The sequence below is a fragment of the Branchiostoma floridae genome, chromosome 13 (assembly GCF_000003815.2).
Source record: "Branchiostoma floridae strain S238N-H82 chromosome 13, Bfl_VNyyK, whole genome shotgun sequence".
Classification (NCBI taxonomy): Eukaryota; Metazoa; Chordata; class Leptocardii; order Amphioxiformes; family Branchiostomatidae; genus Branchiostoma; species Branchiostoma floridae.
Genome location: NC_049991.1, coordinates 3,294,240 through 3,311,045, shown reverse-complemented (window position 1 = coordinate 3,311,045; position 16,806 = coordinate 3,294,240). Strand labels below are relative to the sequence as shown.

The window sequence follows — 16,806 nt, the reverse complement described above, 5'->3', positions numbered from 1 at the left end:
ATATCAATAAAAGATGAAATCCCGTGTATACATTTATACACAAATAATATCTGCGGAACAGAATTCATACTACAAAAACTGAGTTCACTTACATAATTCTTGTTTGAATTTCTCAATTCTGGAATATATTTTATATATATTATATCCTTAATCACAGTGAAAAAAAGTATGAAAACCATTAACAAATACACATTTCTTTATCCTTTTTTCTTTTGACATCAACACGTTTTCAACGCGTGAGCTGTTAGAAAATATCTATGGAAACGCATAACAGGTACAAAGGACAATATTTGATAACAATAGCATCTTCAATGGCAATATTGGTCCCCAATAGATGCTCTTCATAATCACTGAATAATACAGTAGAGTGTATTATACAAGGACAATGTGTCCTAATGAACAAGTCTTGCGTTATTGCCTTTTGTACTGATTCAGCTGCAGAAAAGACACCGTTTGACAGTATAACAGAATCAACTTTGGCACAAATATATTACGATGTTAGCACACTCGGATTCCTGTATTACATAATTTTCTTAGAAGTATTACATCAAGGTATACCTGTTAAATATTCTCTTGGATAACTAGAAATGAGCGTTAAATCGTTTAGTTAAATCATTATCATCAAAAACACCTTCCAACAACAAACTATGCTTAAACATTATCTATTATAGGCTATCATTTTCTACATGTTTGTACTGAGCAGTCCACAATGGTGACCTAAAGTATTATCTTAGGTCTCTTCATCGTTAAGAACGTATCGAAGTTTCCAATCTGACGAATTCTTTAAAATTGTTGATCCAGGAATACCATTAAACATATCACACTTGATGCAAAATGTTGGTCCGTATACATAGCACCCTTCAACACACATACTAGACTTGTATCATTCTAGATTTATGTATCAAAATATAAAGCTTTTCCGTACGATTGTCTCCATAGCTTTATTTGTTTGTTTTTGTGTGTAATAGGGAGAGACTGTGTGTTGTTTACGTGTGTCATTTCTCTCTCTCTCTCTCTCTCTCTGATCGTGTTTGTGTGGGTTGAGTTTGAGTTTGTGAGTGTGTGTGTGTGTGTGTTTGTGCGTGCGTGCGTCTTAGTCTATGTTTGTGGGTGTCTGTGTGTTACGTTTGTGCGTGCATGTGCCTGAGTGTCATGAGTTTGTGTGTGTTTTGCGTCTATTTTTTTTTTTGTGTGTGTGTGTCAATGTGTGTCTGTGCATGCCTGCGTGCGTGTCTGTGTGTGTTTTAGTACTTCAATAGCTTAACATAGATATCTTTAGTTCGATATACATGTCTGTATATACAACCACTTGTGCGCATCCCAGGTATATGTACCTGTGCTACAGTCTTCTAATGCTGGCTTCAATTGAAAAAAAAAAAAAACTCAACTATTGAATGTGAAACATACCACAACTTGTCCTGATTAAAATTGTCGACTTATAACGTTACACCATTTTGGAACACAAGCACACAACCACTAAGAAATACAACTTTCCTATAGAAAATCAAAGCTTTAAGACTGAAACATAGTTTTCTAACCTCAATAGCAGTGAAATACTAGCACTAAATGGCTTGTACAAAGTCCTAACTATTCCATGCCCCAAAATTGGAGTTCCTCCCTGATAAATGTAAAAACTAGTCCCGCATGATGTTACCAAAAACGAATTCCCCATCGTGCAATTTGTAGAATCTGATTTGTATACTAACAGCTCCGTCCTTGTGGCGTCGCCAAAAAATGGACGATTTTAAAACCAGCGCACTGTGAAGTGCAAGAAAGTTCAAGGTTCTGATAACAAAGCCGTTAAATCTGTATCTGGCATCGTTTCTGAACTACTCTTACATCCTGTGAGGTTTTGTCGTGACAGCGTCCGAGCCCATAACCCGTTTGGGCTGCTGCATAGCCAAGTGGTAGGTTTAAGTAGCTTGGAACAACGTTTTGATTAAAGCCAGCTGCAGGGATATGCAGTATGTTCAGTAAGAACACGTGTGTCGCCATGTGACAACCACTAGAAAGAACTCGTTGCAGGCAATGTGGTAATTGAGAAGGTAATGTAGAATAAATAACATTTCATTCAACCTCTAATTCATCAAGTGAATTGAGAAGGAACATGTAGGCTTCAAGCTTTGGTGCCTGTCAGATCTAGCCAATCAAATGGTCATTTGAAGGCAAAACCATCTGGCCTTAAATTAATGACGGGGTTGTCATTTTCCATTAAGCTCAAAGTAGAATGCAATTATCTCAATGTGTTTTTTCATTTCCAATCATAGCGGCATTTTGCCGTCATAACATGCGGTAGAGACGGGCCCTGTATTGATTAAATGATATCAAAGGGAGTTTATAGCAATACGGCTGCTTTGAACCAAGCACTGTCGTCAACAGTGGACTTATGAAGCACTTTGAAAGATTAGAAATACATAGCTACGCCAAACAACTTCAAAGTTGCATGCTGATAAGTAAGCTAGCTTATTAGGTTGATTCTAGGAACCAATGATTTATCAAAGGGCGTATTATGACGCCTAATTGCACATAGATATATCCGAAGGTATTCTTTTAGTAGCAACCGTTGCTAACGATGTCTTTTCAATACATGTACGGCTTTCTAAAAAGCTCTTGTCCTATGGCTTTGACATCCTTAAAATAAATATCTTTTTGTGTTAGACCAAAACAAGAATGGTGTTATTGCACATATTCTTCTCTGTGGGTCTTTCAGACCATTTTGGTTTAACATTGAATGCGTCAAGATCATATATTGTTCTAGAGATCTTTGATATGTTGAAGTGTTCCTTGCTACACGTAGGTCACTTCATTGTGGGGGAAGGTCATGGAAACAGGGGAGACGGGGGAGATAGGGGTAGCATGGGTAGACTGTCCGTGACCGTGAGATTTGGACATCGTGCCCCTTCTGGGGTAACCGTAGAGCTCCAGGGCTTCGCTGTTCCCCTTTTGTCCCGTCAATGTCATTCGCAAGTGGCGGAACATTCGTCTCAAGGTCATCAAGATGGCGTCGTGGAAGGTGATGTACACCACGGTGTTTAGGACTCCGTGGATCGATGCCAGTCCCTCCAACACGTACACGACGGAGGCGTACGAGTCTATCGCCTTCTTAGCCTCGCTCGAGACCTCCCGCACCATCGGGACCAGGTAGAAAGGGCCGATGCAACAGAAATACACGATGAACATCAACAACATCCGGGTCATCTTGCGGCGGGACTTGATGCGCATGGTACGATGGGAAGTGTTCTTGTGCCCAGGGAACTGTCTGTGGAGGAGTTTGAACGCGATGAAGGAATGGAGAACGATCTGGGCGACAACGGGTAGCACGAACCCCAGGAGCGCCATGCTGATGTGGTAGGCCATGGCGGGCTCTCCGCCGTCGTCGAACCATCTCACACCGCACACCGTGCCCGGGTTGTTGGGTGGGGACAGCGTGGTGGCGAAGTGGCCGGCCGGGGCAGCCAGGGTGAGCGCTGCGGTCCACACCAGACCCAGCGGCAACAGAGAGTGGTTCCGATTCCGCTGCAGCTTCTTGGACTTTGCAATCACCAGGAACCTATAGAGTGTACCAAAACATAGCTCTGTCAGAAAAAGCCCCAAGGTTTTTGAAAAATTAAGAATGCAAAGACAATATTAGAATCAAAAGATATAGAGAATGCATTTTGCAATGAACAGCAATTCTTAGTTGCATGATTGCTGTAAACACGATGGTAAAATTTGGCCCCAAAATTTCCAGACTTCTATGTAGGGATTTAGAACACGAATCATGTTCCATCGAACAGAACGCTGGCGTGATCGAACAGAACGGGCGTTCTATTTGGGGTCATCCGAGGTCACCCGCAGGTTGTTACAGTAAACACGCTAAGACTTCTGTGTAGGGCTGTCACCCCTTGGTTTCTGTGCAGGTCTTTCTTTCCTATGGTTTCAATTCCACACATACCGAATTTCCAGGTTTGAACGTATTCTTTATCGAAATCATTACACATTTTTACTTCTCCTCATTAACAAGTAGTAGATTAACAACAGCTTACCTCTCGAAAGCAATGGCCAGGAGGACAAAGGAGGTGAGGTTCAGGGCCAGCATCTTGACGAAGTTGACCACACTGCACAGAGCCGCGCCGAAGTGCCACGACCCAACGTTCACCACGTAGTAGCCGATCTCGAAGGGGGTGCAAAGTATCGCCACCGCGCTGTTGCAGAGAGCTAGGTTCCCGATCAGTGTGTCCACGGTGGTTCTCAGTCTCATGTAGCGGAAGATGGCAGCGGCCAGGATGAGATTTCCCACTCCGCAAACTGTCATGAAAACGGAGTACACCATGCCGAGAGCGACCACGGCGAAGTCAGGAGCTTGCGAGGGGACCCCCATGTTGGCATCAAAGTCCTGGTACCAGTCCATGGTGGTAACGTTACTGCTGTTGAACAAGGAATGGAGGACTGCCTCGCTGACGTCCAACGGTCTCTCCACGGGCCCGGACATGGTGGCAAGGGGGAGCCACAGATCGTCTGAGTCACCGCTTCCGCCGTCTTGCACAAAAGTGCTCATTATCGCTAAGAAATACGTCTTACGTACAACCACTCAAGACTGTTTGACGTTCGCGTATTGTGATGCCGGTCCGGAATTCCGATCTTCAAATGCCATTCAGATCCATATGTTGGCTGATTGTCCGGCAGGGGAATGGGACGATCATCACTTCCTGTGGTTTCCCACTGCGATCATATCTGGAAAACATGAAATTTGTATGCGTTACAACAAAGCAATCTAGGCATCAAGCTTGTTTGTCAAAATAAACGGAATAAAGCGCACAATTCGGTATCAATATCTACATAGCGGGTACCTCGAATCCCTTCGGCGTAACACACCGGCTTCGCAAGCACTCGGTGCGAATATATTACACTCGCGCTTATGCCATAGTATTACACTGAATGGCCCGTCACACCTAAAGACCGCTCATCCAACGGCAAAAATCAAAGCTGTCTAGAAAGATAGTGAAAGCAAGACGTGAAAACAAGTGAGCGCTTGTTCACCATAAACAATACTGAGGCCAATTCCCACCTAAAGATTGCACATCAAACGGCAAAATTAAAGTTATCTACTACTACTAGAGTGAAATAGCAAAAGCAAGACTGGAAAACAAGTGAGCGCTTGTCCACCACTAACAAGTCTGAGACCAAATTCAACCTATAACTTCTGAACCGTTCCAACAGAATGTTAACTTACAATTGATACCTCCAAGCCACACTATGAAGAAACCGCTCCTTCTCTCACCCAGGACCCTGTTATGGCATTACTAGTCAACACACTGGGGTTTCCAGATGAACGCAGGCGCAAAATAAAGCACTTTTCTCAACTGAAATGTCACGTACTTTCAATTTTGCAGCCAAAAGCACTTTTGAATGCCATCGGGGAAGCTCCAACCATCGCACATACACCACTCGATTTTTGATTGCCTTTGACAGAGAGGACTTGGGAGGAAAATGTACCGCTTGAGAGTTTCGTGAGTCCAACCACTGCCTCAAAGTCAAGTGGGACACTCCAAGTCCTCAAGTTTGCATCTATGTTCATCAATTTGCGTCACATGGACCGCTACGTGGTCGAAGATTCTAACATCTGTTTCTTGTAAATCATTAAGCGTGGTTTAAATAGGAGATTGTTTATTTCTAATGTCATTGAGACATTATGACTGCGAAAAGCAATTTGCTAATATTAGCCCAATAGTGTTGGTTGAACGTTGGAAAACGAACAACATAGACAATTACGGTAATTTCATGTAACACATTTTAATCCGATTGCAAAACAGTTAGTAGCACATGATTTTTTCACAAACTGACTAACAAGGCCTTCTCAAATACAACATCGTACCCCTATCTCTGCCTTCAAAGCTTCTACTATCTAATGATATGTCCTGTATTGGCAATACGTTTATTTTTCTTATCTATCCATCTTTAGAGTCGTCCTTTCAGTTGACGCAACTGATTCCGAGGGAACCCATTTCAAAATAAATCATAACAATACGTAACCATCTTTGCTAAGGACTTGTTGACGAATTCAAACAGCAGGTATGCTAACGACAATACCATATACGGATACTTATATGCACCCAGCGGCTTTGTACGACATAAATACGTCCGTTATGAATTCATGAAGTTTCTCGATTAATACTTCACAATATCCGGTCCAGTGTTCCTACATGCGTACGTGAATTCTAAAATACAACCAAAGATCCCTAAGAACCGTGGCATATTGCTACGGATGAAAGTCTCTACAGGTTCTTACAAAAGGCAGCTTGCCTTGCAGCTATGCTAGAAATTATGCAATATGAAATCCTTGGAATATTGCAGTTAGATTTCGTTAAGAAAGGCTCTTTACCTATAATGCTATATGGATATCGAGCAATACAACATCTGAGCCAAAACTGCTTAGTCAAAATGTAACAGGGCGCGCCTTTCAAAAACGAATTTGAAATATAGTGGGCTGTTAGGTAAAGTGATGAATGTGGTAGACGTCTAGAAGTAATGCTCTGCTTAAGGATGATGACTTTGCTTTATTGTGTGTTATTGAGCGGAACGACCTCGGCTTTTATAGTCTAGGTTTTCATCTCACGGCAATCATTTTCGACCGCACCGCAGACCGGGAGTTATGGAGTTGTCAAGCAGCCGACCATATTGTACAGAGATACGTGACTGGAAAATACAAGGAGCGTGTATGGCGTTAATTCTAAACCGGTTAGAGTCAAATAAATAGACCAACTTTGCGAATTTGAGCCAATTTTACACATGTGGACACAATAATATGTGGCACAGTTGAGTAATATGAAGCCCAAATAAGTGAGTTATTGGAAATCGCAGTGGACTAGCAACTAATGTGCGGTGATTAGAAATTCATCTAAGAGATTTGTTGTGATAAAAGAATGTTAACTACATATCTGTATCTGTAATATGATACTTCGCACAATATTTTTTTATTCATATCAAGGAGGTTAACCTCTTTGTTTATATTGCGACACTTTGTGTCCATTTGCGCACATCTAAAACATTCGCATTTTCATGCGACCGGTAAGCGCCAACTGGAACCAATTGGGGCCTGTTTGCGAATACCTGACGCAATTGGTGCATACAGGCGTTGTCCAGTAAGATTTTCTAATGGTTCTGTTAGCATCAATATCTAACGGTCTTACGTATCTGCACTATGGCAACGATTGGCTGTTCCTGTTTTCAAAATAACGGCCTAACTACGTACAGATGTTTGCTTCATGACTTCAAATTTAACGGTCTTACGTATCTGCACTATGGCAACGATTGGCTGTTCCTGTTTTCAAAATAACGGCCTAACTACGTACAGATGTTTACTTCATGACTTCAAAATTAACGGTCTTACGTATCTACACTATGGTAACGATTGGCTGTTCCCTGTTTTCAAAATAACGGCCTAACTACAGACGTTTACATCATGACTTCAAATTTAACGGTCTTACGTATCTGCACTATGGCGACGATTGGCTGTGCTCTGTGTTTCAAAATAACGGCCTAACTACAGACGGTTGCTTCATGGCTCTTTCGGTCGCTCTTTAACCTGCGGAATTGCCCGGTCATATCAAACTAGCAAAAAGGTCATGTCATGTTCATGTTCATGTTCGACAAACAAACTCCCACACATGACCTTTTCTCTGTCCGTGATCGCAGAGTTTGAAGTTACAAACCTTAACCTTACATAGTTGAGGTGCGGCTGACTCAGCTAAAGGCATTAAAGCAGTCTAGCGGCTTACTTTAATTGATGCATTGTGGTACACCCACATTTGCCCTTGGATCAGCTTCGTGTCAATGCGTGCATTTTAAGATTTTTTGTTGTTATACAATGATGCGAGATTATATTCAATAGACGCCATAGAGGATGATGCATATGGTAAAGGTCGAAGTATCTAAGGTACGTGAGTGTACGTTTGAATACTAACAATCATCAGCTTGCACTCGAAAGGAACATCTGTTGCTTGGCATAAAAATACAGCGCATATGCATTTGCATGAAGCAATTTGACAGAGGCCTCTCTCCATCCAAGACCGAACTGTACTGAAACATGTGACTGAACTGAAGCATGTCCACATCTGTGGAGACCTCCAACCTAATAACCTTAATGATATCTTCAGAACCAAGCTTCAAAGACGCTAACCTGGGTGTCCACGACTCTCATTGCGTACCTACTAATGAATTTTTTCTTCCATGCTTTCTTAACCCCCTTGACATAAGTGGCTGTAAAAAACTTCAAACCCTTTAAAATGTCTTGTTAGTAGCGTGCAGGTGCAGAGGTGACAGTAGATGAGAAAACACGGATGATCTGAATCTGATCTCTTAAGTCACACGAAGTTGAAAAGTGAATTCCTTCTACTTTAGACCGCATCCACGAACAGATTGGTTTTAAGCTTGCGTTAGTAGAAAGGATAAGGTCTTTTTTTTCAATAAGACCAATAAGACGCCATAAGCCGTAAAGGCTAAAGTGGCGTCACTGTTACCGAGAAAATTCACCTCGATTGAAACACCACTCCTTATCCACCATATGTTGAAGAGGGGCAGGGTTCTCGATGCCTTCAGCTACAATTTGTTTGCATTACATACCCGGTAAACCTGTATAACACAATAGGTTTGTACTGAACAGTACAAACTGCATATCCCGACAATTTTTTTCTTGATTCACTTACACCGAGAGGGACCCATGCTCGTGCTCAAGGTGTGGGTCTCCTCGAACGCGTTACCTCACATAACGTCCTATCCGAGGGACGTCCCTGACCTTAGCTAGGTACTCATTTTCACCTGAGTGAAGTGAGGAAAGTTCCTTTTCTAGTGTCATGGTAAAGCCTCACCGGGTCATGTCAAAGGATTCTAACACAGGACCTCTAGAATATGGGTCCTAATTTTTTCACCGCGCGGTCGTCATCGCAGTTAGGTAATCGTTTTTACCCGCGTGAAGGTAGGAAATTTGTTTGAGTCCCTTTCCCTGGGCGCCGACGTTGTCAGGAAGTTTGAACCCAGGACATTTTAGGATTGAAACAATGCCAAAGCAGTAGTGTTAAGATGTTGCATAAGCACTATAGTCGCAATGAAGTTCACCGTGACAAAGAGCGTTTCACTGTCGACATTTGAGCAAAACTGAAAAACAGCTAACAATTCAGAACAATGGACGACGCCGTCCTTAACGCTATCGTAGGAGCTTTCGTAGGAGCTATCGTAGGAGCTTTCGTAGGAGCTTTCGTAGGAGCTATCGTAGGAGCTATCGTAGGAGCTTTCGTAGGAGCTATCGTAGGACCTTTCGTAGGAGCTATCGTAAGAGCTATCGTAGGAGCTTTCGTAGGTGCTTCCGTAGGAACTTCCACTGTCAACTTTTAAACTGAACTGAAAACAACTAAAAATTCAGAACTATGGACTACGCCATGATGTTTGCAGACCTTTAACAGCACTTTGAAATATGGACAAACATCATTCATGGCGATTTAGAAATCCTTAACGCTATCGTAGGAACTACTAGTATATTATTTCACTGTCAACCTTTGAGCAAAACTGAAAAACAACTAAAAATTCAGCACAAAGGACTACGCCATGATGTTGGCAGGCAGTTAACAACACTTCAGTATAGACAAACACATTGGATGCGATTTAGAAGTCCTTAACGCTATCGTATTATCTATATTGTTTCACCGTCAACTTTTGAGCAAAACTGAAAAAACAACTGAAAATTCAGCGCAATGGACTACGCCATGATGTTTGCAGGCATCTAACAGCACTTCAGTTTGGGCAAACATCTTCGATTCAGAAGCTCTTAATCCTGTTGTATGAGCTATATTATGGAGTGTACTGATTTGTAGAATAGGCGCGCTTCATTATTTGGTGTGACAAAAAGACGTGTCAATCATCTCTTCAGAAGAACGTTATGGCAGCGTAATTGAATAAGGTCGTGTTCGCATATATAAAGCTAATACCGCTGAGCGAATTAAGTTGAAAACACTGTACATCTAAAGCAGTGGGAGACGAAACACGTTTCATTTCCAAGCGATCATTTTACCACAGCGAATGAACCTAATTGGTAACAGAAGTCATCATGACATCCCCCAGCAATCCCACATTAACGGACGAACGGAAAGCCCCTTTGTATAAAAATCATAGAAGGCACAAGTGGGGCACTTTGTCGTTCTCTGTTTTCAAGAAAGAAGTCAAAGATATAAGAAGTCTAGATATAACCAGCACTAGTAATCTTTTTTTTTTTACAATATTGTTTATCACTGTTAATTGTCACATGGATGTACCCCATGTTTCTACCATGTGCTTGCAATTAGTTTCCTGGCATGAAGTTACTAAATAAACTTTCATATATACCGTATAGTGTTACTTAGTTGTGGCTAGAGAGAGATCTTATGTAACGGCTGTTACTCTAAGTTAACTAAACGGGAAGAAATAGACTCAGCCGCTAGATCGGTCTATGAGCACTACGTTCTGGTAGGGACCCCCCCCCCCCCCCCCATTTGGTCACAAATTCCATTCTGGAAAGGCTGATTTATTTTTTATTTTTGACAGTTTGTTTTTTATTTTTGTGTTATGATTTTCCTGCACAGTACGCAGTAAGATCTGTATGACCTGAAAATATAAAAGACTGACTACGAAAAGATTTACTTCCAGCTGTACCACTGCTTTCATCTAGTTGTAAAATATTAGCTCCTAATACTACGTTTTTTTAGTGGAAAACTAATCTATTCTTCCTAACATTCAATGCTATTTACTGTTATCATTATTTGATTGAAATTACGCTTTGTTAATTTCTTGTTGTACTGAATATGACTGTGGAGACAATTTCAGCTATTTAGCTGTCTTATGGTCCCATTGTATTGCTTTTATTGCAATTGCAATAAAGTCAAAGTCCTAAAAATTTCATTCTTCTGCGATGTCGGGATGTAGGAAAATTTAGTCCTCAAACATGCCTCCTACAGAATTTATTGCCTCACATTTAAGAAAGGAAACTTCTAGAAACGTGCTCTCTCAGGATGCATCCACACCGGGGGAGCTCATAGCTAGTCAAAACATTTAATGGATAATTAAGCGACCGAGACGGCCATGACAAGTGCTTGTGCACGTACGTCTGTAGCTGATAGCACATACAATGAAGCGCTTCGGGTAGCACGCAGTCGTGTGTGCCCGGAATGAAATGTTACCCCCGCCGTAATAACAACAACTCCCCGGGGACCGTCTGGTGCTTGCTGTGGTGATGAAAACGACGCTGAAAAATGCATAAATTAGCCCTTATAAGGCAGATACCAACTCCCTTGACTAACACGGCCTCCGTCTTATCTTAAATCAATTTGTCTAGGGAACCATGCAGCCAATGCACAGTGCGATAGAATCAAGTTACTAGTAGCTCATGATACCAGATATGGATAGAAACTTCCCGATGATGTACTCGGCCTCATGGTGTAACACGCGTGCGGCTGTTCTGTTTTTGAAGTGGGCAAGGACAAACTCAAGGGCGGCTACAAGTACCCACACTCTCGACGATAAGTGCTGTAGCTTCGACAACGTGCTCGAGGTCTGGCTCTCCAGAAAGAAAAAAAAATGGATCGACAGCTAAAAGTTTTCCCCGAAGAACTTAAACCACCACCAGAGCAACTTGGAGAGTTGAGAAACCCAACTGATTGGTCGATATTCACCAACGCAAAGCTGTCAGCCAATCAGAGAATCGGTTTTACATAAGGAAAGGATTTAGGGATTCTCTGATTGGCTGAAAGCAGAATTAAGGTCATGACCATAAAAGTGGTAACCTCAGCCCGGTTCAACCCATGCTAGCAAGGCTATGCGCAGGAGAATGGATCAGCACTTAGCTTGGTCAGTAAATAATACCCGTATTCTATGCTCCATTGAACATACATTGACGTTGTAAACAACAGATCTGCCTGTCATGCTTCTCTCTACTATAAGCCGGTTCAAATAGAAACGGACATTCAGAGGTTACCATGACTGGACAACGTAATTTCAATGTCAAACGAGTATCCATTAAAGACTCCAACCCGTCAGTTCAATCTGAACATCTTTCTGTAAGTGTGAGTGTCGCTGCGTATTAAGGTGTTATAAGTAATACCTTACAGTGACTCGGTGACATGTAAGCATATATCTTAGCCGTTAGTCGAATACATTACCCGTATTGACATTAAATGCACTACCTCTATTACAGAGATCCTAAGATAGGATAATCGCATTTTAGTGCTACAAAGCTTTATGTCAAGAGACAAACACTTTAAGTGAATTTGTGGGCAATTTAGTATTTACCCGAAATAAGCTCTACAAGTAGTGATGATGACCTATACTTTCATATAACGCGTAAGAAAGGCATTAGAATGCGTTTGTAGATTCCTAATACCTTTGCCCTTCTGTATGACCTCCATTAAAACCCATTAGTAGTTACATCTGGTCGCGGGTTTACCCGGGTATTGAAACCGACAGAGACGAAGCCTGAGTCGGAACACTTTGCTCTTAAAAACGTGCGTAGTTCCCGAAAGCTCCTATCAACCGCGACAGATCTCGTCTGGTCCACAACATATCAAGAAAGCTCTCCGGGATTTGCTTTTACCAGAAAAGAAAAGCAATTTACAAAAATCTGTGGATACGGAGTGCGATGCGATCGCCCCCAAGCCGTTGAGCCAACGCGTGTAAGTGTCTGATGGAGAAGAATCTGACTCGACTGGCGCAGCTAATGCAAGGTCATGACCGCTAGACACTTCAGCCAGTCCAATTCCACTGCTTGTCTGAGACGAATACATGTAGTCCTTGGGGGGGGGGGGGGGCTCCAGCAAGTGGGATTTGTTCTCACTAGTGGTGTCGATTGCTTTGAAACACGACAATGTAGAATATCTACGTAAGCGTTATTCCCATTTTATGTTCGCTAAATCTTGAAATTCTCCATAAGTTCCTGCAAAAAAAAGCTGATTTGTTCCATCGGTGGGAAAATATATGAATTTCTTCTCTATGTAGGTATGACTTTCAAAAAGAGCCACTGGCGCACCCTATAGAATCTTTCCTTCAAGTTGAAGTCATGTCGTGTGGGTACAAAGGTAGGACGTATGTAGTAAGCTGTGCATGTGAGGTAAAATGGTTAAAGTTGCCCGTACATCTGTAACAGATACTGAGGGGTTGCGCCCATCTTCATTTCTGTTGCCCTTGGGCCAAAAATTGGTGCAGGTCACTACAGCAGGGGGTGATGTCCGATGGTGATGTGTGTTTAACTCCCATAATCTATCATTAATGCTAAGTACTTTGTAGAGAAAGCAGCATGTACCAATTTTAAAACTCTTTGGTATGACTCGGCCGGGAATCGAACTCACGACCTACCGAATGCAAGAACATTTAGCCCCAGAGAGCCAGATATTGTGTAACACAGGATGGTTGAAATAGCAACTGACACGTCTCAGTATAGTTGAGCAAGCCATTTGCAAAGTCCCGCCCAAGTAAGGTTACACAAGTCGGTGACCTGAAATGATAAGATTGGCGTGGCTGATCCATTAAAGAACGCCCTGCCTGGTCCGTACCTCCAAACAGTACACAAAGCTAAGCCTATTTTAGCGGCCTCCGGCAAAAAACTGTGGCCTCGGTTGACATTATGTTTTCGTCCTACCTTTGCTCTTTGGCGTATCCTACTAGATGAAATACAGTGCCATTACGAGGTGTGGAAACAGCATTCAAAGGATGAAAAAGCTTACTATAAAATACCAACCATGTGGATAGGTACTACATCGCAAATGCCATATGTATATCAATATAAATTTCGGTCTCTAGCCAAAAGGAACCCCTCTATGCATGTACCTCATGTAATTACTTACAAAGAGAAACAAATTCGGAAATGCATGTACTTCATTATGCTTTACGATTTAGTGGACAATAGGATTGTTTAAACTTACATACAGTTTGATCAGAAATGTAACCTAAAAATAGTAACCCAAAGAAAATTATGCAATCTTTCCAAGCAAAAATTAGACTTATCCACAGAAAATTCTGTGCCCAAGTAACAGATGAGAATCAGAGCTAAGTGGAAATTTTAAAATAGATTACCGCCTTCTCGTTTCCGAATAAGGATACAAGTGATAGCGCCCAAAGTTGTTTACCGTCTTTAAAAATGTACCACCATTATTGTGAACTGAAAGGGGGGTATCTTCCAGCTAAATTGCTGCCCACAAACCGTACGTCTAGGTGGAAGAGTGTCTGTTATGGCTGAAAACATCCATAAAACATATTTTATTGCTGAAAAGCCGACAGCTTCTAAAAGGCAATGGTCAAGACATTGCGTAGAACCTCACACGCAGAGCCGGTGATGGCTGGGAAAAATGTGATGGCTGGGAAAAATACCCCTACGCAAAAATGAGTCAGTGCGGCTTGGACATTTACCTACCTAACTACCTAGTCCATCGGCATTTACCACCGCTTTATGATAACAACATCCCGGAAAGACTGACACTTCAGGTAGCTTAAAATGTACTTGGCTGTCGTTTAAGAATAGGATGCCCACTGGTAGTCTCGAAGGAAAGAAATTTCGCCCGGTCTGCTTAAAGCAATGATTGACGTACGCTGTACATAAGAACTACATTCATAACTGCCTCTTTGGGAGCAAACGCAGCCGCAACATGCCACCAAATCCACTGTACAACTAGATTTATTTTCGAGACTATAGACCAAGTCACGTCGATCGTACGCCGGTGTGCTCGATGAAATGATTGGCGCGTACAGTTAAACTATATTTACCGCCTCGTTGGGTAGCAAACGCAGCCGCAAGATGCATATAAATCCACTGTACATCTCACATAGTGGAGAATGTACTATTGAGACTGTAAAAAAAACATAGCTCACTCTGTCTGCTCAATCCAATGATTGACGTGCAGTTTAAACTACATTTACTGGCTGGCTACGTAGCAAAAGCAGCCGCAACATGAACTGTACATCTCACATAGCAAAGAATTTACTATTGAGACCGTGGACCAAGTGACATAGCTAACTCAGTCTGCCGAATCCAATGACTGACGTACAGTTTAAAACTCATTTACTGGCTGGTTAGGTAGCAAACGCCCGTAACAAGAATTGTACATCTCACATTAGCACAGAAATCTACGTATTGAGATTGCAGACCAAGTGACATCGCTCGTACAACCTGTTAAATCATGACTATCGTACAGTGTAAAGCTACATCTTCTCATAACAAACGCAGCCGCAATACGCCCTAAATCGTACATATCTCAAGTTTCAGAAAATTCTGTTTTTATTTAGTACTATTGAGACTACAGACCAAGTGACACTGTCGAAGAAATTTGCACTTACAAGTGAGTTATGCGTTCCCCTTTATGGTGGTTAATGCATTAAAAGTGGAGTCATTCTCGGAATTGCTCCGTTTGACAAACGGCACAGACACAATTGAGGGGTGAAAGACACTCTACATTGCGGTTTCTAATGTGTCTAAAGCCCCATCTTTCAACCGCGACCTATTCGTCTCTTGCAAGCGGGTGTTTCTTCGGATAAGCGTGCGTGGGCTCTACGACCCTCACTAAAGTCTTTAGCAAAAGCATCTGTCTTTCTTTAGGAACCTGACCCCAAGCACTCTGCGTTCAATGTGTTCTTACAGAAACGGCTCACAAAACAAATATGATACTTGCATGCCGCTAGGAAAACTGTGGTTTCATCCTATCACTGCAAAAATGCAGCTATAGCTCGCTCGCTCGCTCTCCATGCGCGTATATGCATGCACAAGCATACCAAATACCTTACTGCGTTCGGGGAATCTCACACAAGTTTGCACCGCACAATGATACAATACAGATGCATGAGGTATAATAAGAGAAATAGCTTATACAATAGTGACACATCATCACAATTCGCATCGCAAGATAATTTCTTAGTATTCCATTAATATTTTGTTATGCTAGGCGCCGTTTTTGTAATATCAATTTTCTATCATTGAAGAGCAACAGGTTGCTAGATTCCTTGCACACAGCTGGCAAGCGCTATCATCCCAAAATCTTACTTGCATTTTTTAATCACAACGAAGTAAAATGATGGTAAAAACCTACCTTGCAAACGCTGTGCATGTACGGATAGCTCCTTCTGCAAGATGCGTTATCACCGCTGAGGTTCTGGCCACGAATGAAGCAGTGCAGCCCGTTCCACGGATGTTAGCTTTCTGCGCGCCCACATACAGACTCAGCAGTACGTGACCAATTCTGCAAAGCTGGCCAGTTCAAACTACAGCGTCTCTCGGGAATGCCTCATCATATGCTGAGCTGCCGAGTACAAAGGCGCTGCAGCAGCCAATCCCAGCAGTGCAGCGTTGGTGCTCTTTTGTATAAGCTGCATCAGCGCAGTTATGGCAATGGGATTTACAAAGAACCGAACGTTTCAAGGCTATGCATGCACGTCTTCTGACTGGAGAAATGGGCGATGGACGTCAAAGCATTAGTAAGAACAAAAATCACTGTAAATAAAACACATCTTTTGCTTGTGGCGTCGAATAGTTGATATTTAATTTCCTCCACGTTTGTATCCACGTGAGTTCTCAACAGATTTTGCAGGAATGTTCAGACGACAAAAACACTTCTGACTCGGTTTGACTTTAACAGGCCGACCTATCGGCATGTTTGTTATACTTTACAGAGGAAATCTATTTTCTTGCAGCTGGAAGCTGGCGTTTTTTTTCTGTTTGGTGACTACTTTGTGGGCGATAGGGCTTTAAGTCTCGTCCTAAGTTCTACTAGATCTCGCGATAGTTGAATGGTCGACTGGGAAGCGTATGTTAAGTTGCTGCACACG

General features: G+C 42.2%; 1 protein-coding gene across 1 annotated transcript; it reads right to left on the bottom strand.

The window, feature by feature from the left end:
• Positions 1 to 2,246: 2,246 nt before the first annotated feature.
• Positions 2,247 to 4,936, bottom strand: LOC118428712 (prokineticin receptor 2-like). Its single transcript, XM_035838856.1, has 2 exons — positions 4,026 to 4,936; positions 2,247 to 3,550 (listed from the first exon to the last, which is right to left on the bottom strand). The coding sequence occupies exons 1-2, from the start codon at positions 4,535 to 4,537 to the stop codon at positions 2,788 to 2,790; spliced, it is 1,275 nt and encodes a 424-aa protein (XP_035694749.1). The 5' UTR covers positions 4,538 to 4,936; the 3' UTR covers positions 2,247 to 2,787.
• Positions 4,937 to 16,806: the final 11,870 nt, after the last annotated feature.

What these genes read in the sequence shown, in the direction of transcription:
- LOC118428712 (XM_035838856.1), bottom strand. Translation starts at nt 4,537, where the DNA reads ATGAGCACTTTTGTGCAAGACGGCGGAAGCGGTGACTCAGACGATCTG. An exon ending in CTGGCCATTGCTTTCGAGAG is followed by an intron (nt 3,551 to 4,025) that starts GTAAGCTGTTGT and finishes TACACTCTATAG; the next exon opens with GTTCCTGGTGATTGCAAAGT.